Source organism: Mobula birostris, chromosome 3, assembly GCF_030028105.1.
Source record: "Mobula birostris isolate sMobBir1 chromosome 3, sMobBir1.hap1, whole genome shotgun sequence".
NCBI lineage: Eukaryota > Metazoa > Chordata > Chondrichthyes > Myliobatiformes > Myliobatidae > Mobula > Mobula birostris.
In genome coordinates, this window is record NC_092372.1 from 192,892,735 (window position 1) to 192,920,376 (window position 27,642).

At 40.2% G+C, this 27,642-nt stretch overlaps 1 protein-coding gene across 1 annotated transcript in view; it reads left to right on the forward strand.

The window, feature by feature from the left end:
- The first annotated feature begins 1,845 nt into the window (after positions 1–1,845).
- The window catches only part of mtpap (mitochondrial poly(A) polymerase), a 37,474-nt gene continuing 11,677 nt past the window's right edge, over positions 1,846–27,642 (forward strand). Inside the window, exons 1-6 of the mRNA XM_072253914.1 lie at positions 1,846–1,979; positions 11,898–12,070; positions 12,684–12,917; positions 17,496–17,720; positions 22,108–22,319; positions 24,285–24,511. Coding sequence (XP_072110015.1) covers positions 1,856–1,979; positions 11,898–12,070; positions 12,684–12,917; positions 17,496–17,720; positions 22,108–22,319; positions 24,285–24,511 — 1,195 coding nt within the window. The 5' untranslated portion in view covers positions 1,846–1,855. The remainder of the gene's footprint in view (positions 1,980–11,897; positions 12,071–12,683; positions 12,918–17,495; positions 17,721–22,107; positions 22,320–24,284; positions 24,512–27,642) is intronic.

The window sequence follows — 27,642 nt, forward strand, 5'->3', positions numbered from 1 at the left end:
TTGGGGATTGGATCTCAATTGTTTTATGAACTACCATACACAGGCTTCTTTAAGAACCTGTGAATATGATACTCCAAAGTTTCTTTGTTTCTTAACACCATCAACTTTAAATGTTGAGAGTTCTCAATAAATAAAAGGTCTTGAAGAAAGGTCACGGGCCAATACGTCTACTGCTTTCTCTTTTCCATAAATTCTGCCTGGCCTGCTGAGTTCCTCCAGCATTTGTGTGTGTTGCTTTGGATTTCTGGCATCTGCACATTTTCTCTTGTTTGTGAAACTTTAAATCATAACTGTTTTTCCTTCTCACAGATGTTGCTTAACCTAGAATTTCTAGCATGTGTTCTTTTGCATTTTCATTACTGAGAATTTTTTTGCCACTTTTCTTAAATGAAACTTTGAAGAAGTTCTGTTCCTTTCTTTGATGAGATTTCTACTTCTTTCCATTACCTTGTTCAGCTGCATTTGTTTTACATTTGCTTCCTTATTGTTTTTACTGATCTCATTTCCACAGTCACAACTCATTAATTAATGTTTCTGGCTTTGACTTACGCCTCATGGATTCAGTTGAAATTCCATCTTTCAAATTACAGAAGTTCCAGCCAAGATTACAGGCAAATTCGATGTAGTCAGCATTTCTCAAAGCACTCTGCATTCCGACATCTACCTGAGTACCACAAACATGGCCTTGATAGCTCTCTCTAATAATAGATATTTTTTAAACCCTTTTCTGGCTCAAGCTCTTTTATTAAATTGTTCTGGTCCACATATCCACTTTATCCTTCACAGTATTTTTTAATAAGTTAAAATGTTACTGGGGTAAGGGCAGACATCCCACCTCTCCCAGAAGTTCTGGGAGTTTCACGCATATTGATAGTGGTTCCCTGATGCCCACAAATTATATACAATATCCCGGAAATCCATTTTTTGAGAACAAGCGAGAGAGAGATAGAGAGAGCAGGTGACAGACGTAGCGAGAGAGTGACAGAGAGAGCATCCTGATAGGTCTACTTAGCACAAAGCGAGACCAATCAGTTTTCTCTGTGGGTGGGCTTTACAGTTGACCCCTCTCACCCTCTCTTTCATTCTCCATCATTTCAGTGTCCTGCAGTACCATGGCAGAGTGTTCCAAAAAAAGAAAATGAAAAACGTACTTCACCCCAGGCTAAAGTGTACCCCTGCCTAATAGGGATCAAAAATAATGACAGTGTTGCTCGCTGCACTGTTTGCAACAGTGACTTTTCTATTGCCCATGGTGGGTTAAATGACTGTAAAAGACATGTTGAGGTGAGTTTAACAGGTGTCATTCATTCATTGTCCTACGTGATGAGGCCAAACCCTGCAGACTTGCTTAAAGTTGTAATAGAATAAAAAAAAGACTCCATGATAATATAAGTACATATTTTAATGTCACATTAAAATTGTTGTGTTCTTTCATAATCACATGTCCTGTATACATACACCCTTGGAGGTCGACCGGGGAGGGGGATATGGGGTTGCAGGGGGCGGGGGTGGTGGTGCAATCTCCCTGAAATGAGTTTTTGCAAGGTGGGATGTCTGTAAGGGGGTGGGGAGGAGGAATGTGGAGATACTACCAGATCAAATAAAGGAGACTTAAGTGGCCCAGGGCTCCACTCCTCCAACATATGTTTGTATCCGGTGCTTCAACAAATAAGTACTCCTTCCTTTCAGATATTAAACATCGCTTCTGCTGAATGATGATCAGTTTGAGACGTTAACCGTTCCTCTTCCCGTGAACGCTGCTTGCTCTGCCGAGCATTTCCAGGATTTTCTGAACCATTTCGGCTCCTGCAGCAGCCCGTACCGATTGTGCGCAGGCGCAGTGGGACTAGCGAAGATGGCGAACTGTGTGTGGTTTCGCGGGTTGAAGGCGGTGGAGCGGCGGCTGTGGCCTGGCGGCTCCTACAGAAGTAACAGCTCGGCCAAGGCAGTGCCCGTCGTGGATAGCAGCCAGGAGCCAGGTGACGGTTAAATCTCGTGCAGGATGTACACGGGCAGCGATTCGCTTGGGACCAGGAGTCTTGGGGAGGATGGAGTCAGGGAGTCCTTTGGGGACCCGGGAGTGGCGGCAAAGTAATGGGTTTAGGAGGGAGAGTTGGGGTGGAAATGAGGAGGAGGGAGGGAAGGATGGAGGAATCCGTGGGAAGAGGTGGGTTGGGAGAGCAGGGGGCGTAACTTACATCAGACAGGGCAGGGGGCCATCAACACACATAAAAATTGCTGGTGAACACAGCAGGCCAGGCACCATCTATAGGAAGAGGTACAGTCGACGTTTCGGGCCGAGACCCTTCGTCAGGGGCCATCAATTTGGGTTGGGTGTACGTGTATTGTCCATTACCAAGGATGAGGTTTCGGGGTACTCGTAGGCACATGATAAAGTACCCAAAGGCAGCATGGTTTCCTTAAGCGAAAATTTTGCTTGACAAATCTGTTGGAATTCTTTGAGGGTATAATAGACAAGATAGACAAAGGAGACTCAGTGGTTATATGTTTGGATTTTCTGAAGGCCTTTGACAAGGTGCCTTTAGTATTGCAGGAAACGTATTAGTATGGGTAGAAGATTGGCTGACTGGCAGAGGCAAAGACTGGGAATAAAGGAGACCTTTTCAGGTTGGCTGCTGGTGACTAGTATGTTCTGTAGGGGGTTGGTATTTGGATTCCTTTTTATGTTTTATGTCATTGATTTGGCTAATGGAGTGGATGGCTTTGTGGCCAAGTTCGCAGACAATACAAAGGTAGGCAGAGATGCAAGTAGCATTAAGTAAGCAGGGAGTCTGAAAAGGACATTTTTTTGCATTGCACAGTCCCAAGAAACAATCAGGTTGCTTGGAAGGAGGGAGTGTTTAAAAGAAGTGAGTGAGGACAGTCGACGCATTTTGCGTGCCACAGCCCTGAAGAGACATTGGGTTGCACATAATTAGGCACTTGGCAAGGACTAATTTTAAAAAAAGTTAGGTTTAAGTGGAGCAGCCATTGATAGATAAATAATTTATTCATCCCAAAGGAAATCAGTGTCACAGTAGCATTAAAAGTGGACAGATATCCAAATAAACAAATTAGAAGAGAAGTAAGAAAGAATAAAAAGAAGTTACCTCAAACAGTCTAACAGGAGGGGGGGGTCATCACTTCCCCGACAATAGGTTGGCTCAGTATAGAGCCTAATGTTTGAGGCTAAGAATGACCTTATATCATGCTCTTTGGAGCAGCGCAGTTGTCTTAGTCTATTATTGAAAGTGCTCCTCTGTTCAGCCAAGGTGGCATGCACAGGGTGAGAAACATTGTCCAGAATTGGCAGGATTTTCCGTAGGGTCCTTTGTTTTACCACTGCCTCCAGTGTGTCCCTTGTGGGAGTGAGGATTTTAAGTTTTGGTTCATTGAGACTTTGGTGAGGAGAGGCTAAGCCATAGTTTTTTTTCCCATTATTTATTTATTTGTTATTGCACATTTAGAGCAGTGGAATGCTAGACAGGATAATGGAATGCGCCTCTTGTGGAATGTGGGAAGATAGATCGACCTCCAGTGGCCCTGAAGATGACACCTGCGAGAAGTGCCCCAGCTGCACCATCTAGTTCCAGCATTAAGGAGCTGGAACTAGATGAACTCTAGATCATTCAGGTGGCTGAGGGGTTGTTAGACATGAAATACATGAGGTAGTTACACCCAGGGTGTAGGACACAGCTAACTGAATGACCATTAAGAGGGAGAAAGGTGATAGGCAGCCAGTGCAGAGTACCCCTGAGACCATTGTCCTTAACAACAGGTACAACGCTTTGGATACTGTTGGGTGGAATGGCCTAGCAGAGGAAAGCCACAGTGGTCAGGTCTCTGGCGCTGAGTCTCACTTGGTGATTCAGTAGGGAAGTGGGGAGAGAAGAGATGAGCTGTAGTAATAGGGGATTCGTTGGTTAGGGAAACAGAAATGAGGTTCTGTGGATGAGAATGAGATTTCCGGATGATTTGTTGCTTTTCGGGTGTCAGGGTCAGGAACATCTCGGATCAAGTCCACATCATTCTTAGTGGGAGGGTGAGTAGCCAGAGGTTGTGGTCCACATTGGCACAATGATATAAGTAGGAGAGGTAATGAGGTCTTTCAAAGTGACTTCAGGAGTTAGGTGCTAAGTTAAAGGTCAGGACCTCAAGGGTTGTGATCTCATGATTGCTACCTCTCCCACGTGCTAGTGAGGCTGGATATAGAAAGCTCATAACAGTTTTGACACATGACTAAGGAGTTGATGCAGGAGGAAGGACTTCATATTTTTGGATAATTGGGCTCTCTACCAGGGAGCTTGGGACCTGTACAGAAGGGATGGTTTGCACCTGAACTGGAGGGGCTTAATATCCTAGTAGGAAGGTTTGCTAATGCTGTGTGGGGGTGGGGTGGGGGATTATTTAAGCTAGAGTTTAAGGAGGATGGAAATCAGAGCTCAGAACAAATAGTTGAGTGGTTGTGGAGAAAAATGTTGTTAAGCCTACATGTAAAGTCTGGAATCGAAAGGTTGAGGATGGGGGACTGATGTTCTGAGCTCTGTATGTTTCAATGCAAGAGGTATTGCAGAAAAGGTGGATGAGCTTAGGGCATGGATCAGCATGTGAAATTATGAAATTGCAGTCATTAGTGAAACTTGGTTGCAGGAGGGGCAGCTCAATGTTTGGGGATCCGTTGTTTTAGAGCAGGAGGGATTTAAAAGGCAAGGGATGGCACTACCAGTCAGGGAAAATATCGCAGCAGTGCTCGGTCAGGACAGACTGGAGAGTTCTTTGAATATGACTTTATGGGTAGAATTGAAGAACAAGAAAGATATGACCATGTTAATGGGATTGTATTATAGACCATCCCCTGACATAGTCACATTGACTCTGTCAGTGTTACAAAAACAAAGGAGCTGGCTGTGGACTACACAGGGAATGGAGACGGGCTAACCCCTATCGACATCAATAGATCTGGGTTTGAGAGGGGGAACACTTCTAAGTTCCTCGGCATAAACATCAGTGCGGATCTCACGTGGACTGTACATACCGGTTATGTGGTGAAAAGGGCACAACAGCGCCTCTTCCGCCTCAGACAGTTGAAGAAGTTTGGTATGAGTCCCCCAAATCCTAAGAACTTTCTACAGGGGCATAATTGAGAGCATCCTGACTGGCTGCATCATTGCTTGGATTGTACTTCCCTCAATCGCAGGACTCTGCAAAGAGTGGTACGGACAGCCCAGCACATCTGTAGATTTGAACATCCCACTATTCAGGATGTTTATAGAGACAGGTGAGAATAAAGGTCCTGAAGGATCACTGGGGACCCGAGTCACCCCAACCACAAACTGTTCCAGCTGCTACTATCCAGGAAATGATACCGCAGCAGTTTGCAGAAACTCCAGCCATTGCTGCTCTGCTCTGCTGTCCTTCCTGCTAATGTCCCTTTCCAGTCAACCTTGGCCGGTTCCCCTCTCATGCCATTGTAATTTCCTTTATTCAACTGAAATACCGAAACATTGGAATTTAGTTTCTCCTCAGATTTCAAAGTGAACTCAATCATATTGTGATCACTGTTTCCCAAGGGTTCCTTAACCTTAAGCTCTCTTATCACTTCCAGATCATTACACAACATCCAATCCAGCACAGCTGATCTCCTAGTGGGCTCAACAACAAGCTGTTCTAAAAAGCCATCCCTTAGACATTCTACAAATTTTCTCTCTTGAGGTCTAGTACTGGCCTGGTTTTCCCAATCCACTTTCATGTTAAAAACCCCAATGATTATCATGACATTGCCTTTCTGACATGCCTTTTCTATCTCCTGCTGTAATTTGTAATCCACATCTCGGCTGCTGTTTGGATGCCTGTATACAATTGCCATCAGGGTCCTTTTACCCTTGCCATTTCTTAACTGGCTGGATAGGAGAGAGTTTGTCAAATGTGTTCAGGAAAGTTTCCTGAATAAGTACATAGAGGTCCTTATTCGAGAGTGATAGATTTCCTATCAAGGGAATGAGATAGAGCTGGTGACAGAAGTTTTTGTAGGTTAGAGGTTCCCAACCTTTCTTATGCCATGGACCCTTACCATTAACCCCTGGTGTAGGAGAGCACCGTCTAGCCACCATAATGCTATTAGTTTCAAGGTAATTATGGAAAAGGATAGATCTAGTGCTCGGGTTGTGGTTCTAAATTGGAGAAAAGCCAACTTTGATGGTATCAGAAAGGATCTGGCAAGTGTGGATTGGAACAGGTTGTGTTCTGGCAAAGATGTACTTGTTAAAGAGGAGGCCTTCAACAGTAATATTTTGTGAGTGCAGAGTTTGTATGTTCCTGTCAGAATAAAAGGCAAGGATAACAGGTTTAGGAAACCTTGGTTTCCAAGAGATATTGAGCCCCTGGTTAAGAAAAAGGAGGTGCATAGCAGGTGTAGGCAGGCAGGAATAAATGAGGTACTTGAGAAAAAGAAGTGCAAAAGAGCACTTAAGGAAATCAGGAGGGCTAAAAGAAGGCATGCGTTTGCTCTAGCAGACAAAGTGAAGGAGAATCCCTAAGAGCTTCCATGTATATATTAAGAGCAAGGGACAAAATTGGTCCCCTGGAAGATTAAAGTGATCATCTATGCATAGAGATGGGGGAGATCTTGAATGGATTTTTTTTTGCATCTGTATTTACTCAGAAGATGGACACAGAGTATATAGATGTGAGACAATGTAGCAGCGAGGTCATGGACCCTATACAAATTACAGGGGAGAAGCTGCTTGCTTGTAATAGGCAAATTAGAGTGGATGAATTCCCAGGGCCCGACAAGGTGTTCCCTGGAACCCCATGGGAGGCATGCGAAGTTGTGGGGGCCAAGCAGAGATATTTAAATCTTCCTTAGCGACAGGTGAGGTGCTGGGTGATTGGTTGATAGCTAATGTTCCTTTGTTGTTTAAGAAAGACTAAGAATAAGCCTGTAAATTATAGGCCGGTGAGCCCGACATCAGTAGTGGAAAAGCTATTGGAAGGTATTCTAAGGGACCAGATATGTATTTGGGTGATCAGGGAATGATTTAAGATAGTCAACATGGCTTTGTGCATGGTAAGTTGTGTCTATCCAATCTTAAAGAGTTTTCGAGGAAGTTAACAGGAAAGTTAATGAAAGCAAGGCAGTGGATGTTGTCTACATGGACTTTAGCAAGGCCACTGACTGTGTATTTGTGGTCATCTGCTTCTGAAGGCCACTTGTCTACTTGTGTGAACTGCACTTGTACTTCTAGTTCCCTCTGTTCCACAACGCTCGTCAGTGGCCTGCTATTCACAGTACAAGTCCTACCCTGGCAGTGGATCACCTCAGACTTAACTAAGTTGAAGTCTATTTGTCATTCCTTAGCCATTCTTTACAATTCATTGTAACCTGCTTCACTATCAACAAGACTCCATAATTTAGTATCATTAGCAAATCTGCTATTCATGCCCTGTATATTCATATATAAATGATTTGCATAAATAAAGATACTTCTTCTTTGGTATGTATGTATGTGCCTTCTGTGTTGCTCCCAGAAATATAAAGAATAAGAGGTCTTAACACTGACCCTCTGGGGCACCATTCCAGTCATATTCCTTTGGTCAGAGAATTGACCTTCAACTATTAGCCTTTGCACATCACCCTCTTCTTCCTATCGTCAAGCGAATTCTGAAGACACTAAATTCTTGTCTCGAAATATCGATTCTTTATTCCTCTCTAGAGATCTGCCTGACCTGCTGAGTTTCTTCAGAATTTTGTGCATTTTATTCTGAATACACCTTGCTAGCTTCCCCTGAATCCCTTGCAACCTAACCTTCCAGATCAGCTTTACTAAAGTCGGTACAAACAATTTCTACTGCTCGACCTTCATCTATCCCTTACCTCTTTGAAAAACTCCAAAAAATTCATCAGACATGACCTCACATGCAGAGAACCATGCTGATTATTCCTGATCAGGCGTTGACTATCCAATCACGGCAGTGTCTCTACTTCCTTAGGAGTTCGCGAACATTCAGCATTACATCTAAAACTTTGACAAACTTCTATAGATGTATAGTGGGGAGTATATTGACTGGCTGCACCAATACTGTTGAACAGAAAATACTACAAAAGTAGTGAATGTGGCCCTTCTGGGCGAAATATTGTTGCAGGTAAGCAGCAACCTTCATCAGGGACACCCACCACCCAGGTCATGCTCTCTTCTCGCTGCTGCCATCAGGAAGAAGATCCAGGAGCCTCAGGACTCATACCACCAATTCAGGAACACTTATTACCTCTTAACCATCAAGCTCTTGAACCACAAGGGATAACTTCACTCTACTTCACATGCCCCATCATTGAAATGTTCCCACATCCTATGGACTCACTTTTAAGTACTCTTCATCTCGTGTTTTCAATATTTATTGCTTATTTATTATAATTATTTGTTTATTTTTGTATTTGCACATTAAAATTCTTGGCCTTCTGCAACTCCACATAATGGCAGCCACTTCAGTTACTTGGCCCATCTCATCCCCTAAGATGAGGTATTGCTCTTTCCTAAGTAGGCTCCTATGTGTGAAGAAACTGTCTTGTATGCACTGCACGAATGCTGTCTCTGAGGCCCTTTGCGTATTAGGTGGTCCAGTCGATATCAGAAAAACAGAAATCTTCCTCTAGCCTGATGCTACTATTCTCACAACTATGTGCAAATTCTTGACACATCTTCTCCCTGAGTTCCTGTTAATTATTATTGGGTCTATGATATAGTCCTATCAAGGTGACCAGCCCCTTTTTATTTCTAAGGTCTCCCCAAATGGGTTGCTAGATGATCCCTCAAGAATATCTTCTCAAAGCACTGCTGTTATGTACACCTGCAGCAAAAAGGAAACATCCCATCCACTCTTACCTGTTCCTCTGACTTGCCCAAAGTGTTGGTAACCCAGATTATTGAGCTGCCTGTCCTGTCCTTCACTCAGCTACATTTCTGTTAAGGCCAGAATATCCCAGTCCCTCAGTTCAACCACTTTACATCTTGGAAATCTGTCCTGCCTTTTGTTAACTAAACCTCGGTCCTGAATGAGGCAATAGAGTTTCACTCTCCATCATTTTTAGCATTTATTCCCTCTTGCTAGTGCACCACAGTTGCAGAATTTGTTGTATAAGGTGCTCCACTATTCAAATTTTGACAATTTCCAAATCAATGATCACCAGCCAGAGAAAAAGGGTACTAATCATATGAGAACCTCAACTGCAAGCTTTCAGGGAAGGCATGATCCTTCCTTGAAATGTATTTGCAATTATTCATTAAAGTTGTGAAAATATTGGAATTTCCCTGTATAACACCACTGACAATTTCTTCCTAGGCAGTTGTGCAGCATTAGGGATGACTTGCTTCCACTTTTCCCTGGGTTCTGTATGAGATGACTCAGATATAACATTAAAACTTATTGAATATGAGAAGATCCCTGATTTTTTTTTTACACAGTCAGCTTGGTCCATTTCAACTGCTGAAGTTAACACGGTGATCTTAAACATAATCTTAAACATCTCAAACTACTTTTTTATTGTGAGACTAAGCAAGTTAGCCTAAGATGGATAAAGTGTTGGACCAAAATAATTCAGAATTAATCAGTGCAAGTACAACTGCCCACCAGCTTCAGCAATTATTCCTTTTGTCATGGCTGCATCATGTTATACCATAAGATGCACTGCAGCAACTTGGGAAAGCTTTGTTTACTGCATCCCCCAAATGTTTCATTGCTTGGATGTGACTGAAACCTAAATATTTTATAAAAGTGTACACCAGCCAAACCATATCAAATGTAAAATTGAATTATTTTGGGTATATTTGGATTTGATAGCCAGGCTGAAGGTCACTATTGAGGATCTGGGGACTCTGGTATAAGTAGAGCATGTGGATTTTATGTGTGAGTAGGTAATTTAGTATGCTATGTACTCCAGCTGCTGTTTGTGCGTGGCCACAAAACTCAAGGCCTGTATAGTTTTTCTGGCTGCTGTTTCTCCACCACTTTTGATGGTCAGGAACTAGATGTGATTTTGTAAAGACTTTACACTTTCACAGGGAGGTTTTCTTTGTTCTCCTGGAGTTCCCTGATCATGAATGAACACAGATTATTTATTTCAAAAGTCTGCTGTCTCTTAATTCCTATTTCTCAGCTGAGCTCTTTCAAGGTATTTACTACGTGCTCCCCAACTTTGGTTAACTTGGGGAAAATCCTGTGAAATACAAGCAGAAATTTCTAACATTAAGGACACTGAAACCATTGACTTAACTAGCCACTGCAAAACATGATTTCCCAACCACTGATTTGATCTCTATCCGTGGGCTGTTTGGTAATAACATGGTTGATGACTAGATGGGTTTTGGATACTGTATATCTCTACTAACACTGTGACTTTTTTTTGTTTCTCATCTCCAAAACATCACCAGATTCTGCCCCCCTATATTATTCCTTTATTTAACTAACTCGACCCACCTGAAATTCTCCTGTCCTTTTTGCACTCACAAGGTCTCATATGTTGGGGACTTCTTAAAGTCAAGTTTATTGTCATCTGCACAAGGATATGTGCGCTGGGGCAATGAAAAACTTATTTGTAGTAGCATTACAGGCACCTGGCATCAGATACATAACAAAGGAGAGACATAAATTATACAAAATTATTCAAGAAAGAAACCAAGCCCCTTATTTCACTGAGCCACGTAGGTTTTTTTAAAAAAAATTCTCAGCTTAATATTCACCGCACCTCCACCCCTACCTGACTGCCATGACCTTGCCCTTCATCTTTAAAATATTCTCTGGCTTTTTAGCAATTCCTAATTTTAATCACTTTATCACTAACATCCCAACACTTATGCTCTGGACATTTCTTTCTAAATCTTGCTGTTATTCCACCATCTGCGGAGTATTGGTAGCTCGGGTTGGCTATTTGGAAGTTTGGTTGATTGCTGTGTTCTTTTTACTCCTATATTGTGCTGCTTAATAGTTTTTATTTAGACCAGGTATCTAACCATCTGTCTCCATTTGTGGATTGAAAAGAAACGTGTTTGAGAATACTCCTGTGAAAGTGCCTTAGAATATTACAGTAATCTAAGTTGTTGCACTTAGCAGTTAAATGGTTTTAAATTTGACGAAGAATGAATAAACTTTTTAAAGAACCAAATACGCAAACCAACTTGTGGCAGTGATTCATTTTGTGTGTGTAAGCTTTGTAAATATTTGTTACTGATCATTTAAAGACTACTGTGGCACGAGCAAACATGTTCCCATCTTATTTCTCTCACTGTTATAGCTACAATAGTGAAGTGGTTAGCATGACGCTATTACAGCTTGGGGCATCAGAGTTGAATTCTGGTGTCCTCTGCAAGTACGTTTGTAGGTTCCTTCCCGTGTCCACGTGGGTTTCCTCCTAAAGTCCAAGATGTACTGGTTAGTAGGTTAATTGGTCATTGGAAATTGTGCTGTGATTAGGCTAGGGTTAAAATCGTTGAGTTGCTGGACAGCGTGGCTCAGGCTAGATCGGCCTATTCTGTGCTGTATCTCTAAATAAATAGACCTGTTTAAAAATATATAATGCAAAACACAAGATAGGAGCACAAAAAGGCCACCGGTCTCTTAAGCCTGCTGTACCTTTCCATACTTTTAGACTTCATCCCATGCACTGGCTCTCAATTTCCTGAACTTTCAAAAAATTTACCAATCTCCCACGACACCTCCAGTGATTAGCCTCCGTAACACTTTGATAGAGATAGGAATACACAAAATTGACAAAGGGCTTTTGTAGTAATGCATTTGTATACTGATTTTGCATTGTGCTATTTTCCTCATAAGTTTGCCACTTGAGAAATAATTGTTAATTGTATGCTTCATTTCATTGTAAGCACTACTTAACTTTTTATTTTCAGATTTACCTGAGGGAACTGTCGCAAAGACATTCTCATCACTGCAAGCAGCAAGGCATGAGCAAGCAGAACGGACTATTTTGATTAACTGTCCTCCCAATGTCACTGAAAAGAAATTCTACAAATACTTAGCGAGCTATGGAGCGATCAATAAATATTTCTTCTATGAAACTTTCGTAAGTGCTGTAAACCAGAACCTAAAAATTGAGTTATAAACTATTACGAATTTAAGTAAAATTGCCCCCTGGACACTACAGTTAGAAATGTTACTACAGGAAAGTGGTTCTGAAGTAAAAGACAGTCATGATGCTATTGAATGGCAAATAACAACAATGGGTGTAATACCTTATTATCACACTTAATTCTAATGCTAGTATGGTTTCTATAGAGAGAAAATGTACAATAATGTAGTGCAGTATACTTCTATACCCTGATTTTGTAAGAAAAATGCTGAAGTATTTTATGTGCGTGATACTTCTTGAAATCATGTACTTTGTCCACTATATGTTCAATTAATTATACGATTCAGCATATTTTCATTTTAATAATGATTTTTATTTTCAATGATTCAGCTGTATTCAGAACCTATTTATGTCATGCTAAAATTAATGTTTAATGCATGCAACAATGTGCTTAGTAACATGCTTACTGCAAATTCTTTGAAATGTCATACAACCTTTCTTTAGTAGGATGAGTTTTGCATTACTGTTTTAGTTTTGATGGTGTACAAATTTGTGTGATTAAGAACAATCACAGTTTATTTCTTACTTTTTCCTTAATGTTCCACAGGGCATTTATGCACTTGTGGAGTTCTCTAATAAGGAAAGTATAGAAGCAATCCAACACTCTTCCGCTATCCCAAGCCTCCGGCATGAATGTGCTATTCCATTCAAATCCAGATTTTTCAACTTGAGGAATACCTATCTTGGATCGCTGACTTCCACTCATCCTTCTCTACCACTGCTTAAACAATCCATCATCCCTCTTAATGAACTCCAACAGAAACTTTCTGGGGCCAAGAGTGTAAGTTAGTAAATAATTTATTATTGTCATGTTCTTTGTTTTGCTTGCTATCCATGCAGACTATTTCATTACATTAGTGAATTGTGGCATTATAAGCAAAAACAATAACAATGCAAGATAAAGTGTTAGAGTTACAGAGAAAGTGCAGGCAGAAAATAAAATGGAAGGTAGATTAGGTGGAATCTGAGGTTGTGTCCATCTTACTATACTAGAGGACCATTCCATAATATTACAACAGTGAGAACTTTGTGTTTCATTTATATTGAAACGGCAGTGAAACTTGCTAAGTAACTTCACTTGTTCAATAATATGATGGAATTCAATATCTCAGTCAAAGTCAAATTTATTATCAGAGTACGTACTTGTCACCACATACAACTGTGAGATTTGTTTTCTTTTTCTGCCGGCATACTTAGCAAATCTATAGAACAGTAACAGTGAGCTGTAAACATCTAGAACTGTAAACAAATTGTGTAAATGCAGATATAAATAAATAATGAGCTTGAAATAACAGTATAACAGAGTCCTTAAATGAGTGTAACTATCCCCTTTTGTCCAAGAGTTGAGGGGTGGTATCTGTTCTTTAACTTGGTGCTGTGAGTCCTGAGGCAAATGAATCTTCTACCTGATGGCAGTAGCGAGAAAAGAGCATGGCCTGGGTGGTGAGGGTCCTTGATGATGGATGCTCCTTTTCTATAACAAAGTTTCATGTAGATGTGCTCAATGGTTGGGAGGGTCTTGCCTCTGGTGTACTGAGCCAAATTCACTAACTTTTATAAAAGTTGCTGGTGAATGCAGCAGGCCAGGCAGCATCTCTAGGAAGAGGTACAGTCGACCTTTCTGGCTGACGAAGGGTCTTGGCCCAAAACGTTGACTATACCTCTTCCTAGAGATGCTGCCTGGCCTGCTACGTTCACCAGCAACTTTTATGTGTGTTGCTTGAAATTCCAGCATCTGCAGATTTCCTTGTGTTTGTGTTCACTGACTTTTGTAGGATTTTCCATTCAAAGGCATTGGTGTTCCCATACCAGGCCGTTACGCAGCCAGTCAGCACACTTTCCACCACACGTCTATAGAAGTTTGTCAAGGTTTTCGATGACATGCCAGACCTCCACAAACTCCTGAGGAAGTAGTGGCGTTTTCTTTGCAATAATATTTATACGATGTGTCAAGGGCAGGTCCTCTGAGATAGCGACACCAAAGAATTTAAAGTTTCGGATCCTCTCCACCTCTGATCCTCTGATAATTACTGGCTTGTGGACCTCCGGTTTCCCTCTTCTGAAGTCGACGATCTTGATTATATGCTGTGATGTGGGTGATGGATTTTGAACTTGTTGCTTAGAAACCTCAAATAATTTTCTTTAATTTATTTTACATTTTAACCTCCTTTGTCCAGGACATCTTCTAGTGATCATGAGCTGCCGAGCTCAATGGATACGATTAAATATTCCTGTGTCACCCTGATAGGGCTGAAAATCACAACTGGTCTGTATGGTTAATAAAGATGTCTTAATGTGATTGAATAAACTATCACTGCTTAAAACCGATGGAAACAATGCCAGTTGTGGCCGTACTTCTCGCCGGATTCCACGTAGGAAGCATGGCTGCAGGTCAGGTATCAAGTGTGTTTAAGAAACAAGGTTTTATACTCCAAATACCAACTATCTTGCTGGCAAATGTACAGTCTCTAGTAAATAAAATCAAAGATCTCAGAGCTAGGGTGCTGTATCAGAGGGACATAAGGACCATGTATGTCCTTGGCTTCACAGAATCCTGGCTAATCCCTTTCTTATCGGACGCAGCGATTCAATAGATGGGTTTATTACACGCTGTCAAGATAGGGCTATCAAGTCTCTGAAAGGCAGAAGTGGAGGTGCATGCCTCATGATCAACTCCTCTCGGTGCAAACATGTAACAGTGAAGTCCCAATTCTGCTCACCAGACCTGGAATATCTCGTAATTAAGTGCCGTCCATTTTACCTGCCGCGGGAGATTTCCGTGATCATTTTGGTAGCAGTCTGTGTTCCACCTCAGGCAATGTCAAATGATTTGAGCAATGGGATCACATGCACAAAACGGCACACCCCGCTAGCTTTACCATCATTTTGGGGGATTTTAACCAGGCTAGCCTGAAAATAAAAATCACTAAATAATTACCATCAACAAATCACTTGCTGTACCAGAGGAAACAACACACTGGGCCACTGTTAGACCACCATCAAGAATGCCTACTGTGCTATTCCACGTCCTCACTTTGGAAAGTCTGATCACTTGGCTCTACTTCTACTCCCTGAGAATAGGCAGAGACTGAAGACTGCAGCACCTGTAGTGAGGACTAAGAAGGTATGGACAAGGGAAGCTCAGCAGCACTTACAGGACTGCTTTGTTTTGGTGGACTGGACTGTATTCAGGGATTCATCTTTGCATCTGGGTGAGTATGCCGCAGTTGTTACCGACTTCATTAAAATCTGTGTAGATGAGTGTGCCTACAAAAACTTGCAGTACATTCCCAAACCAAGAGCCATGGCTGAACCAGGAGGTATGTTGTCTACTGAGAGCTAGATCTATGTCATCTAAATCTGCTGACCCAGGTAAGTTTAAGGAAACCAGGTATGACTTGTAGAGGGCTATTTAAAGGGTGAATTAGGATGCATGTCCACTGTAGCAGGGTTTGCAAGATGTTACTTCCTACAGAGTGAAACCCATCAGCATGAATGGCAGCGATGCGTCACTACCAGATGAGCTCAAAGCCTTCTATGCCCACTTTAACCATATAACAATTACAGCACGGAAACAGGCCATCTCGGCCCTTCTGGTCCATGCCGAACTCTTACCCTATCCAACTTAAGAGAGAAAATAACTACAGCTGTGAGGATCCCTGTTGCACCCAGTGATCCTGTGATCTCTGACTCGGAGGCTGATATTGGGCTGTCTTTAAGGAAGGTGAACCCTCGCAAGGTGGCAGGCCCCAATGGAGTACCTGGTAAGGCTCTGAAGGGATGTGCTAACCAACTGGCGAGTGTATTCAAGGACATTTTCAACCTCCCACTGCTATGGTCAGGATTTCCCTCCTGCTACAGAAAGGCAACAATTATACCAGTGCCTAAGAAGAGTAGTGTGACCTGCCTTAATAACTATCGCCCAGTAGCACTCACATCTATGGTGATGAAATGCTTTGAGAGGTTGGATGTGGCTAGAATGAACTGCCTCAGTGAGAACCTGGAGCCAGTGCAATTTGCCTATCGCCGCAATAGGTCTGGGGCATTCGCAATCTCAGAGGCTCTTCACACAGCCTTAAATCACCTGGAGAATACAAACACCTATATCAGGATGCTGTTTGTTGACTATAGCTCAGCATTTAATGCCACCATTCCCACAATCCTGATTGATATGTTACAGAACCTGGGCCTCTGTACCTTTCTCTGCAATCGGATCCTCAGCTTCCTAACTGGAAGATCACAATCTGTGTGGATTGGTGATAATATTATCTTCTCACTGACAGTTAACACCGGCGCACCTCTGAGGTGTGCGTTAGCCTACTGCTCTACTCTCTCCATACCTATGACTGTGTGGCTGGGGAACGCTCAAATACCATCTATAAATTTGCTGATGATACAACCATCATCTGAGATGATACAAAAATCTGAGGTGGAGATCAGAGGGCATACAGGAGCAAGATATACCAACTAGTTGAGTGGTGCCGCAGCAACAAACTTGCTCTCAATTTCAGTAAGATGAAAGAGCTGATAGTGGACTTCAGGAAGGGTAAGACAAGGGAACGTGAACCAATCCTCATAGAGGGATAAGAGAGAGAACAATTTCAAGTTCCTGGGTGTCAAGATCTTTGAGGATCTAACCTGGTCCCAATATATTGACGCAGCTATAAAGAAGGTAAGACAGTGGCTGTATTTTATTTGGAGTTGGAAGAGATTTGGTTTGTCAACTAAAACACTCAAACTGCTATAGATGTATCATGGAGAGCATTCTGACAGGTTGCATCACTGTCTGGTATTGGTGGGGTGGGTGTGTGGCTACTGCATAGGACCGAAAGAAGCTACAGGAAGTCGTAAAATTTGTCAGCTCCATCTTGGGTACTAGCTTCCATCATACCTAAGACATCTTCAAGGAGCGCTGCCTCAGGAAGACAACATCCTCTTATTGTTACCATCAGGAAGGAGGTACAGAAGCCTGGAGGCACACACTCAACGATTCAAGAACAGCTTCTTCCCCTCTGCCATATGATTCCTAAATGGACATTGAACCCATGAACACTATCTCACCTTTATTATTTCTGTTTTTGCACTATTTTTAATTTAACTATTTAATATGCATGTACATGTTAGTAATTGGATTAGTAATGATGGAGTGTGAGGTTGATCCATGTTTTGTAAGAAAACAACCTGTGACATTTTGATTTGCCTTTCCACACCTAGATTGAGGCGTGTGCTTAGAACTTAAGCACTTCAAGTACAGGAAAAAACAAGATTTTATAAGCTGTACAAGTCTTTTAATTGGATACGTAATATGTGTTTTACCTGAGGGCTGTAGATTTACTATTGTTGGGATTTTTTCTCTCAGATAGATGAACAATTGTACACTGTCCTCAACGAGAGCCAGCTTACTGAAGAGAACATACGCCTTCGTTTCCTTGTTTGCTCCTTGCTGAAGGAAGTTGCAGCAGCTTACTTTCCAGAATGTTCAATTAAACCATTTGGATCATCTGTGAATAACTTCGGCAAGATGGGCTGTGATCTAGACATGTTTTTGGATCTGAACAGCATTAGTGGAAGAAATAACACCAAGGTAAAAAGTACTGTAATTCAAGAGAGGGATTTGAATTTTCATGCTTTTCAATCAAAATCATATTACATAAAATCATTCTATTTATCAGTTTTTAGTTATATAATATATTCAAGCAATTGAAACTGCTGATTTACAGTATTTCTCAATTGTAATGACTGCTTGATGGTGCCAAGCGGTATTGGGGTAGGAAGCAGAATGGAAATGTTAGCAGTGTTTAATGGATCACAGACAATGAAGGTCACAGGGGAAGCAAACATGGAAATGGTATCAAGTCTGTATGTGGATGATTCTTTAATTAGGGTAACCTTTCTCTCTGTGGTAGATTTAAAAAAAAGTTTTTTACAAAAACAAGTACTGTAGTTTTAAAAGTTAGGTGATAGTAACTCAAACTTTTTTTTCAGTATGCTTCATAAATATTTTCTTAATTTTTAAAGTGAGTTAAAAACATGAATATGCCAAGAGTTTCACTATTTTGGGTTTGTCTCCTACCCGGATTCTGTAACTTTGTCTTCAAAGTAAACTAATATTAAATTCATGAAACTTTTAGTTTGTATTTTCTCATCAGAACTTTTAAAACACATGTCAAATTCATGTGAGTTATTTTTTATACAATTTGTACATTTTTTATGACAAAGAACTGCTGCTCCAACACTTCTGTCATTACCACATGCAACACATTTTAGAGACCAGTCAAGTTTTTTCAAACAACTGCTTATGTGGTTGCCATGGAAATGAGAAGTCACAGGGAAGCATGTGGCTGTCATGGCAGAAGACTGACATTTTGATGTCCAGAAGTGTGAGTAATTTAAAGATTTATACCTCCTGATCTGAGAGTGTGTTTATTACATGTTACCACCAAATGAGTTACTATTTGAGTGTTTTAATTGAAAAATAAATAACTTCACTATATTTCTGTATATTTGAATTACACTTACAAGCTAGCTATCCAGTCGCATTAGCAAGTGTAAGACTTAGCCAACTTTTTCTTTTTAAAAAAAAGAGTAATGTCATTACCATCGTATCTCATTATCATCACACAACTGGCTGTGATGGTAAACACAGAGTGGTGGTACAGAAGATCAATTTTTTATCAGCTTTACTTCTATTAAAGTATAAAGCTGAACACCAGAATCCTCAAAAATGAAGGTGAAGAAACAAATACATCCAAATCCCAAGGGCCTAAGGAAGACACGGCTCTTCCACAATGTGATGCTCTCTGTGCTTAAAAAAACGAATCAGCAATTAGGCATGAAAGACAAGCAAATAGTGTCGAAGATTCTGGCTGTAAAAAGCAGAACAGCAACTTGGATGCTCTGCCAAGATAATGTGTAAAACAGAAAAAAAGGCCTGCTGGTCTTAAGTTCTACAGGAATTATTGGTGCATTTTGGAGAGTCACACAAACAAATCTCTCTCCACAAAGGAGTAGCCTACACTGGCAGTGGTGTAATCTCAGTGTTCATTCTCACTTATCAGCGAGGCACGATCCTGCAGCTGTATGGGCACATCTCTCTCATGTGCTTGCCTACTTCAAGGAGTAGAACTCCTCTGCAACCACTCTCCATGCCATAAGTGACGGCCCAACAGCTCAGTACCACTCTACAAAGGATTACTACTTTCTATCCACTCTGCCATTTCAGTATGGATTCAGCAGTGTGACCTGAACTTACTGGAGGCCGGGCATGGCAAAGGGCCAGCAGACAGAATCGAGGCAGCAGATAAATGGACTGCAGATGCTCTTGTTGCTCGAGGAATCAGTCTCCCAAGTGGTGAAGTCCTCTTCAACGTTATATCGAAGGAGCAATTGAAGATCAAGCAGAGGATATTTTGGAAAAGGATGATCTACCAAAACTGGAGAAAATTGACAACAAATGAGGGAATTTTTGTGCAAAGTATAGGAGATTGTACTCTTAAGAGAGAATTAGAACACCGGAGAGCCGCTGTTGGCAAAGGAAAACATGAAAACCCTACCAACATAAATTGGCAAATCTTTGTAGATTGTTTCTTTGACATTGCAAGCAAGTACTGCAACTTTGCTGCTGCCTGTAAAGGTCTATACCGATGTTTGTTGAAGTAATGGTTGAAAAATTAGAATCCTATATCCAATAATGTAGCAGCTCTTAGGTAGTGTGCTTGGTCACAATTGATTAAAGTAATACTGATCATTAAACCTGAAGAATAAAAATGTTACCCGATATCCTTGGGGAGCAAAATACTGAGTTTGTTCGGTAGTATAATAGCAAGATTAATATTGTATGCTTTGACGTAAGACATTTTCATAATCTTGTAAGAGTATAAAGTATTAAGACAAAATCCTTGAGTATTGGTTCAGAGTTTGAAAACTGCTTTTAATGTTATTTCATGAGTCAGGATGTTTACTGCTTTCCTAGAAAATCGAGTCACTGCTATATTTACATTAGTTGCAATTACTGAAGTCTGAGCCACTATCTGCTCATACGTGCAGAGGCGGAGTAGACAGCTAATCCCAAAGTGTTAGAAAACAATTGTTGCTGCAAGCTGTCCTTAATGATTCATCAGAACCTATCAGCTGACTTTTATGAATTCCCTTTGTAGTCTGTTGGTGCTTAGGTTATGTAGATTAATATTCTTTGTAAATTTTGATTTTGAAATAACTTACTGATAAATAAAAAGTCATTTTACCTTTCCTTAATAGATCGTCAGTCATAGGAGCAGAATTATGCTATTCAGCCCATCGAGCTGATGAAAATTAAAAGTGTTATTTCTAATGTTACTTACAAGAATATGAAAAACAATCACAGAAAAATATTTTAATAAGCTGATTATTAGTTACTTTTAAGTGTTGCTTATGGAATCTGCCATATAACATGCCTCACTTGCCTTCTATTTGTAAATAACATTGTAAATATAGATACATGCTTAAAGCCATGTACAGTATATTCTCTGATGATGTCTGAGAAGAAAATGACAAAAAATCAGTTGAAAGGGAAAATGGTGATATAAAATGGTCCTACCAGTGTCTGGCGTTCAACTTTACCAACACATTTGTAAAAGAAGTACATCCTTGGTCTCTCAGAAATCCCTGAACAGACTTCAGGTATCTTAATTGATTTTCATTGTTTTGTTTCCCTCCGTGTATTTTGTGGAGTTCAGACCCAAGGCAGAAGTACCTCGTATCGAAATGTTTTTCCCTGGGCGAAACCTTGGAAATGGCTCATCAGTGGAATTATGAGAATACCTTCACCACAAGCACTGTGGCTGATCAAGGAGCTAACCTTTATTTTTGAGGTCAAAGGGTAATGGGAAATAAATAGTAGGCTTTATGCAATGCGGCCGCCTTGACAAAGTGAATAGGCTTAAAAATATTGCAGCTAGACAAGTATGAGGGGTGATTGATAAGTTTGTGGCCTAAGGTAGAAGGAGTCACTTTTAGAAAACCTAGCACATTTACTTTTACACTTAATCCAGCGGTCGTGGAGCATACGGATCCCTTCTTTGTAGAAGTGGTCCATAGCAGGGGTGATTGGTAAGTTCATGGCCTAAGGTAGAAGGAGATGAGTTATACAGCTCTCGTTGCATGCACATTCAGTTCTACTCTTTGAGTGAAAATGCAGAAAGTTTGTAGTTACTAACTCATCTCCTTCTACCTCATCACCCCTGCTGTGGACCACTCCTGGAAGTCCACGACGCTGACTTCTATAAAGAAGGGATCCGTATGTTCCACGACTGCTGGACTAAGTGTGTAAATGTAGGAAAAATAAATGTGCTAGGTTTTCTAAAATTGACTCCTTCTACCTTAGGCCACGAACTTATCAATTACCCCTCGTATAATACCTTGCTATTTCCTGTAATGAACAGATCTTAGCATTTTAAAAAAGAATTGGCGCAATTCGGTTCTCCTTTTGAAGATTCTAGCTCTTCCTGGCTTTCCACTTCTTGGAGCTTCATGTGCTTGACATCATGGAGGTATCTAATCTCCATCGACTTCATTTGCAATTACAGGCAACCCCCCACGTTATTGCCTTTGGATAACAAAAGTTCACCCTTACAGAATTTTCAAATAATTATCTAAGAATTATGCATGTGGAGTAAAATTTGTTCTTGCAATAAATGTTAAAGGGTAGAAATAATGCATCATGCATTGCACAATGTTTTAATTCCCTTGTTAAGTTGATGTTTTGTGATTTTTAAGGATGCCTAGGATGAATCAGAATTTGTAGATTCTGAGTGTAATTTACGATTAAGTTAATTGCTTACATTTATTTCCATTTGTAGCATTTATCAGCTGCACCTACAATAACATGAGATCTGGTGTGCAATCAGAGGAGTCAAATGTCCGTGCACATCATTGGAAGTTTGAAGAATGATAATAAGCAGAGCTATTTGCTGAATAGTTTCCTTCTTGTTTAGACAGGAGGTGCTTTCTCCATGGAGTACCAGACGAAACGGGTGGCATCAGAGCGGGTGGCAACACAGAGCATCCTTTCTGTGATAGGGGAATGCATTGATCAGTTTGCCCCCGGTTGTACAGGAATGCAGAAGATACTCAATGCTCGATGCCCATTGGTGCGGTTTTCTCATCAGCCTTCAGGATTTCAATGTGACCTCACTACCAATAATAGGTGAGAAATACCAAAGTTAAAACATCTTTCTTTTACTTAATTTATCTGTATTACCTTTTGACTCTTTGCATGTTAATTTTTTGAGGTAACTCTACTCATGGCAGGCATTGAAAACTGGTACTAAAGAGAGCTAGTTGTTGCACCACTGTAGTTACCGTGATCGCTGCAAGTGAATCATTCTAGGTCTCCTTTCTAAAAGCTATACCTGAAATTTGGAAATTGAATTTGATTCTAAATACTTCAAGCTTAACTATGGTTTTGACCTTGGCTTAGTGACGGTATTCTTACTCTTATGTCAGAGTTAAGCCACAGTTTCATCAGAAGTTCTCTGTTTTCATGGATGGTTGTAAGATTTGCCCTGAAAAGGAGCTGTGGAGGTTTTTGAAGCCGATGGATAGCAATCAACAAACATAACTTTTCAGAGCAGTATGCAATTATATATTATTGCATTCCTGCACCTTACTCTAATCTTAAAAGTACTTAACTTTTCATGAAAAACAGCAAGATTATCAGTTCATTTTTCTTTGAATTTTCAGAATTTGAAATTGTGACAAAAATAATTTTTTTTGGGCTACTGTTTATTTACTATTGTGCATTTCTTAGCAAACTTATGAAGAGGTGAGGTAAAGAGATTAGGAATTAAAATGGCTTTCTTTGTGAAGAGGACATTTTCCCATATATTCAAGGTCAAAGCTGTTCCCATATCTTGCACGTTGCAAGATTATTTGCGCAGTAGCTGATTTTCAACCTAGAGGAACTGATATTTAAAAGCTGCTCTCAACTGACACCCTTAAATCATGGAAGTTATCATTTGATTTTCTTTTGTCAGCCTCCTCACAATCATGTGCATTAGGTTTTCACCATTTCATTGTCAACTGTTAATTTGTCATAAGGTGTTTTAGTTAAGCATTTCAAGTATTAATTTAAATTACTTAGTTGTGGGAACTAAACTCTGCAATTTAGTTTTCTGTATATTTAAAAAGTTAATTGTTTTGAGTTGAGCTTTGAATTATTTGAAGCTCCTTTTGCTTTGACATTAAAAAAAAATCAATACTTGTTCAGGAAATACAATGGCATATATTAATTGCATTATCTGCAACTATATGTAAACAAAACAAGTTGATATTGTTGAAAATCTGTAATAAAAACAAAATGATGCAGACGATCAACAAGTCAGGCAGCATCTGTGGAGAAGGAAACAATTAACATTTCAGATTAATAACCCTTCATCAGAACTTAACAGAAAGTTAAAGAATGCAACAAAAATGTATCGAAGAGTTTATTTATGGGTATTAATGAAAACAAATTCCATTATGTGACCTCTGATTCATCATTATTAAAATTTTCAGGACATCTTTGCACTTGTACGGGGTAGCAAATAAAGAAATTCACTGGGAAAAATGAATTGCTTAAAACATAAACATGAAGTTTTGAGTTTTGAAGGTTTTCAAAGGATACAGCAGAGTAAGAATCTAAGAGATTTGGACAAAGAAGTGTTGGGTGAAATTTAATCTGGACAAGTGTGAGATTTTACATTTTGGGAAATTAATGCAAAAGGAAAGTATAAAGTAAATGGCAGGGCCCTTATTTAATGTACAGAAGGATCTTGGGGTGTAAGTCCTTGAAAGTGCAAAATGAAGGCATAGGGTATGCTTGCCTTCATTGATTGGAGTATTGAGAATAAAAGTTGCAAAGTTGTGTTGCAAAGGATAAACCCTTGGTTAGGCTTCATTTGGAATATGATGTGCAGTTCTGGTCACCGCACTCTAGGAGCAATTTTGGGAGTTTGCAGAGAGTGCAGAAGAGGTTGACCAGGATCTTGCTGGATTGGAGTACAATGACTAAAAGGAGAGGTTGGACAAATTTAGATTGCTCTCTCGGAAGCTGAAGGGTGGCAATGATAGGGAATTAACACATTGATTACATTTATTAATATGCTCAATTAACTTGCTATTTTTGTCACAGAATTGCTATGAGAAGCACAGAACTCCTTTATATTTATTCTAATATTGACCCTCGGGTTCGGGCCCTGGTGTTCAGCATTCGATGTTGGGCTCGTGTCCATGGTATCACCAGTAGTATTCCTGGAGCCTGGATCACTAATTTTTCCTTGACTATGATGATTCTTTTTCTGCTGCAAAAGAGAAATCCACCAATTATACCAACACTAGACCAGCTAAAAGACCTAGCAGGTAATATAGACATAGATTTCAATATCCTTTGACAATGGTTTCATACCATACATGGTGTTGATATTTACTCAATGTGCTTCTGAAAGAGCTGCCCATTCTGCTCTATGTCTTTTAGTTTATTTATATACCCTCAACATGTTCTGGTATTTTATTGCCTTTTAAAATAAATTACAAATTCTATTTAATGTACTTTTTTGTAATGGTTTTTCTTGTCCTAACAACCCTGCACATACAAGTAAAAGTTTCTTCTAATAGCTTTATCCTTCTAATTATTGACTATATACTTATATTGTGAACAATGGAAGTATTCTCGTATCAAATCACACCTTTCAGGAGAGTCTCAATGTGGCCCAATAAAAAAAGATTCAGTTTCTTTCATTGTTCCCACAACTAATTAATTTTGTTTTTAAAAAGCACATTCAATCTTTAAGTGGATGTTGACATCAAGCCAAGTAATTCAAAGCTCATCGCTCTTGTAAAGTTAGTCTGTGGCCTCATTGAATTGCTTCATTTTTTCAATTGATTATACACCCAAATGAGCGCTTCTACATCTGTGATACAGCATTCGATGATGCGCGATTTGAAGAGCACTTTGAAGCAAATATTTCACTTCTCTCCAGTTTATTTCTAAGTACCGATTCTGAATGTTATGTTTATCCAAAATACTACTACATATATTTATCCTTGTTCCTACTCTGGTTCCTCTTCCTGGCCTCTGTATTAGATAACTGTTTTGATGAAGATTAGTGATCTGAAATGTTAATTCTGGTTCTCTCTCTAAAGATGCTGCTTGACTTACTAAAATTCCCAGCAAGAGCAGTGTTTTGCTTCTGAGCCATTGCTTCACTTTTGGGTTTGTCCCCTTCTCTTCCATATTTGTAGTTGTCAATCTTCTGCTCCAAACACCAACCCTTAATCCCGTAACTTTGGAAACTACCATCCCAGTTCTGTCCTAACTTCTCTCAAGTTTTAAATGTAGTGTAGTCTACCAGATTCATGTTTGATTCCCAGTTTTTGAATTCTTCCAATCTAGTTTACACTTTTGCCATAGGCTAAACACCTATTAAGAATCATACAGTGAGAAAACAGGACCTTCGGCCCAACTTAATGCACCAACCAAGGTGCCCTCTCAGCTAGTCCAATTATTTTCCCGCCCCACTTTTGATCTCTATTTAACCTTTTCTATACAAATAACTGTCCAAATGTCTTTTAAATGTTGATATTTTATCTACCTCAATCACTTCCCCGACAGCTCATTTCAAAGTGAGATTCTATGTGATATGACAAAGATAATCTATTCTTCATTATTTCACTGAAATTTGCTACAGCCGGTGAAAGTAGTTGACTGCAGCATCCTCCTCTAAAACCTCTGCCACAGTCTACTTGGGTTAGGACCGCACCATTCTGACCTTATCCAGCGGTTGTATCCAAAAAATCTTTTTGTCTGCACCTATCATATCTTTTTATTTTGTCCAAAGGTCTTCTGAATTCCCCCCGCCTCCCCCCTTTTGTTTTGCATCACAAGCTGGCCCTCAGCAATGCCATCCAAAAGTATGGCATCTTTGACTAAACCAAATTGATGGACCCAAACAAAATTGCAGATGAATTCCAGAGCTGAGTTGAGTTGAATTTGCTTGATATCAAGGCATATTTGACTGAGTGCAGCACTGAAGAGCCTTTGTTTAACTGAAGTCAATGGGTTTCAGGGAGAAAACACTTCAATAGCTGGAGTCATAAATTTGCACATTGAAATATAGTTGTAGTTGTGGAGGCTGATCATCTCAGTCCGGGAACATTGCTACTGAATTAGCTCAGTGTGTGTCCATCATCCAACCATCTTCAGTACTTTCCTTCGTAAGATCGGTGTTGGGAAATTTGCTGGTGATTGCACATTATTAAAGTCCATTCACAACTGCTCAGTAAATAAAGCAATCAGTGCCCACTTACATTAATTGGAAACTCTAATGGACCAGCCACATTTTTTTGTGTGATATGGGCATCACTGACAAGGCCGATGGCATCAAGTTTTTGAGTTTTGTTGAAGCAGCATTGATTGGGTATGCACAGATCATTCAGTCACATTCATGATCTCTGCCTCGTAGATTGTGGAAATACTTAAGGACGTAAATCTATCAGAGCAGATCAGAGATGAGTATCCCGTGAGTGACATGTCTTCAGTTGTCCTTAAGTATTTCCACAATCTACGAGGCACAGATCATGAATGTGATTGAATGATCTGTGCTTACGTAGTCAATGCTGCTTCAACAAAACGCAAAGCTTGATGCCACCGGCCTTGTCAGTGATGTCCATATCACACAAAAAAACCTTGTGTTCTGTGTCTCAGCTAATAAAGGAAAGCTTTCCACAGGTCTTTATCGTTCTCTTCTGCAGCCATTAGGATCTTTAGACTGTGCTCTGAAGTCTCTGTTCTGCTAGACAAATTAGCCTACTGAGCTGGCACCCCATTCACCTCCCTAAATACTCATTCCCTCCACTACAGGTGCACAACAGCTGTATTGTGTGGCACCTACAAATGCACTGTTTTTACTTACCTGTGGCATTTTGATTGCACCTCTAAACCTGCAAGGCCTACCAACAAGAAGATTGAAAGCAGCAGTGTCCCCTTTAACTCGCACACTATCCTGACTTTGAAATGTACCTCATTTTTCTTTGAAGGGTCCCTAAACAATTGCCTTTGATCATTCCTTCAGCAATGGGACTTAAGTGCTTGAAGAAAGTGTCTCTCTGCTACTACCTCAAGTACGTTTAGGTTTGAGCGATAAATGTTGGCCTTGCCAACAATAACACCTCCCAAAATTTGATTTTAAAAATATAAATACTTATGTTCTGTGCCTCAGCTAATGAAAGTTCTCCGTAAATCTTTATATTTCTCTCCTGCTACCATTGGTGATCTTTAGACTGCGCTCCAGAGCCTCTCTGTTCTTCTGGAATTCTCAGTAACCCAGCTAATCCGCCGTACTGCTGCCTTGCTTGCCTTTTTCTAATTTTACTTTTCAGCAGATTGAGTTTTATTTTCACATTTGTCCACCTGGCCAATTTGTAGTATCTCCTGCAGAGTATAGTTTTCTTCACTTTCAGGCAGATGGCCAGCTGTTTCACAAACTTCTTAC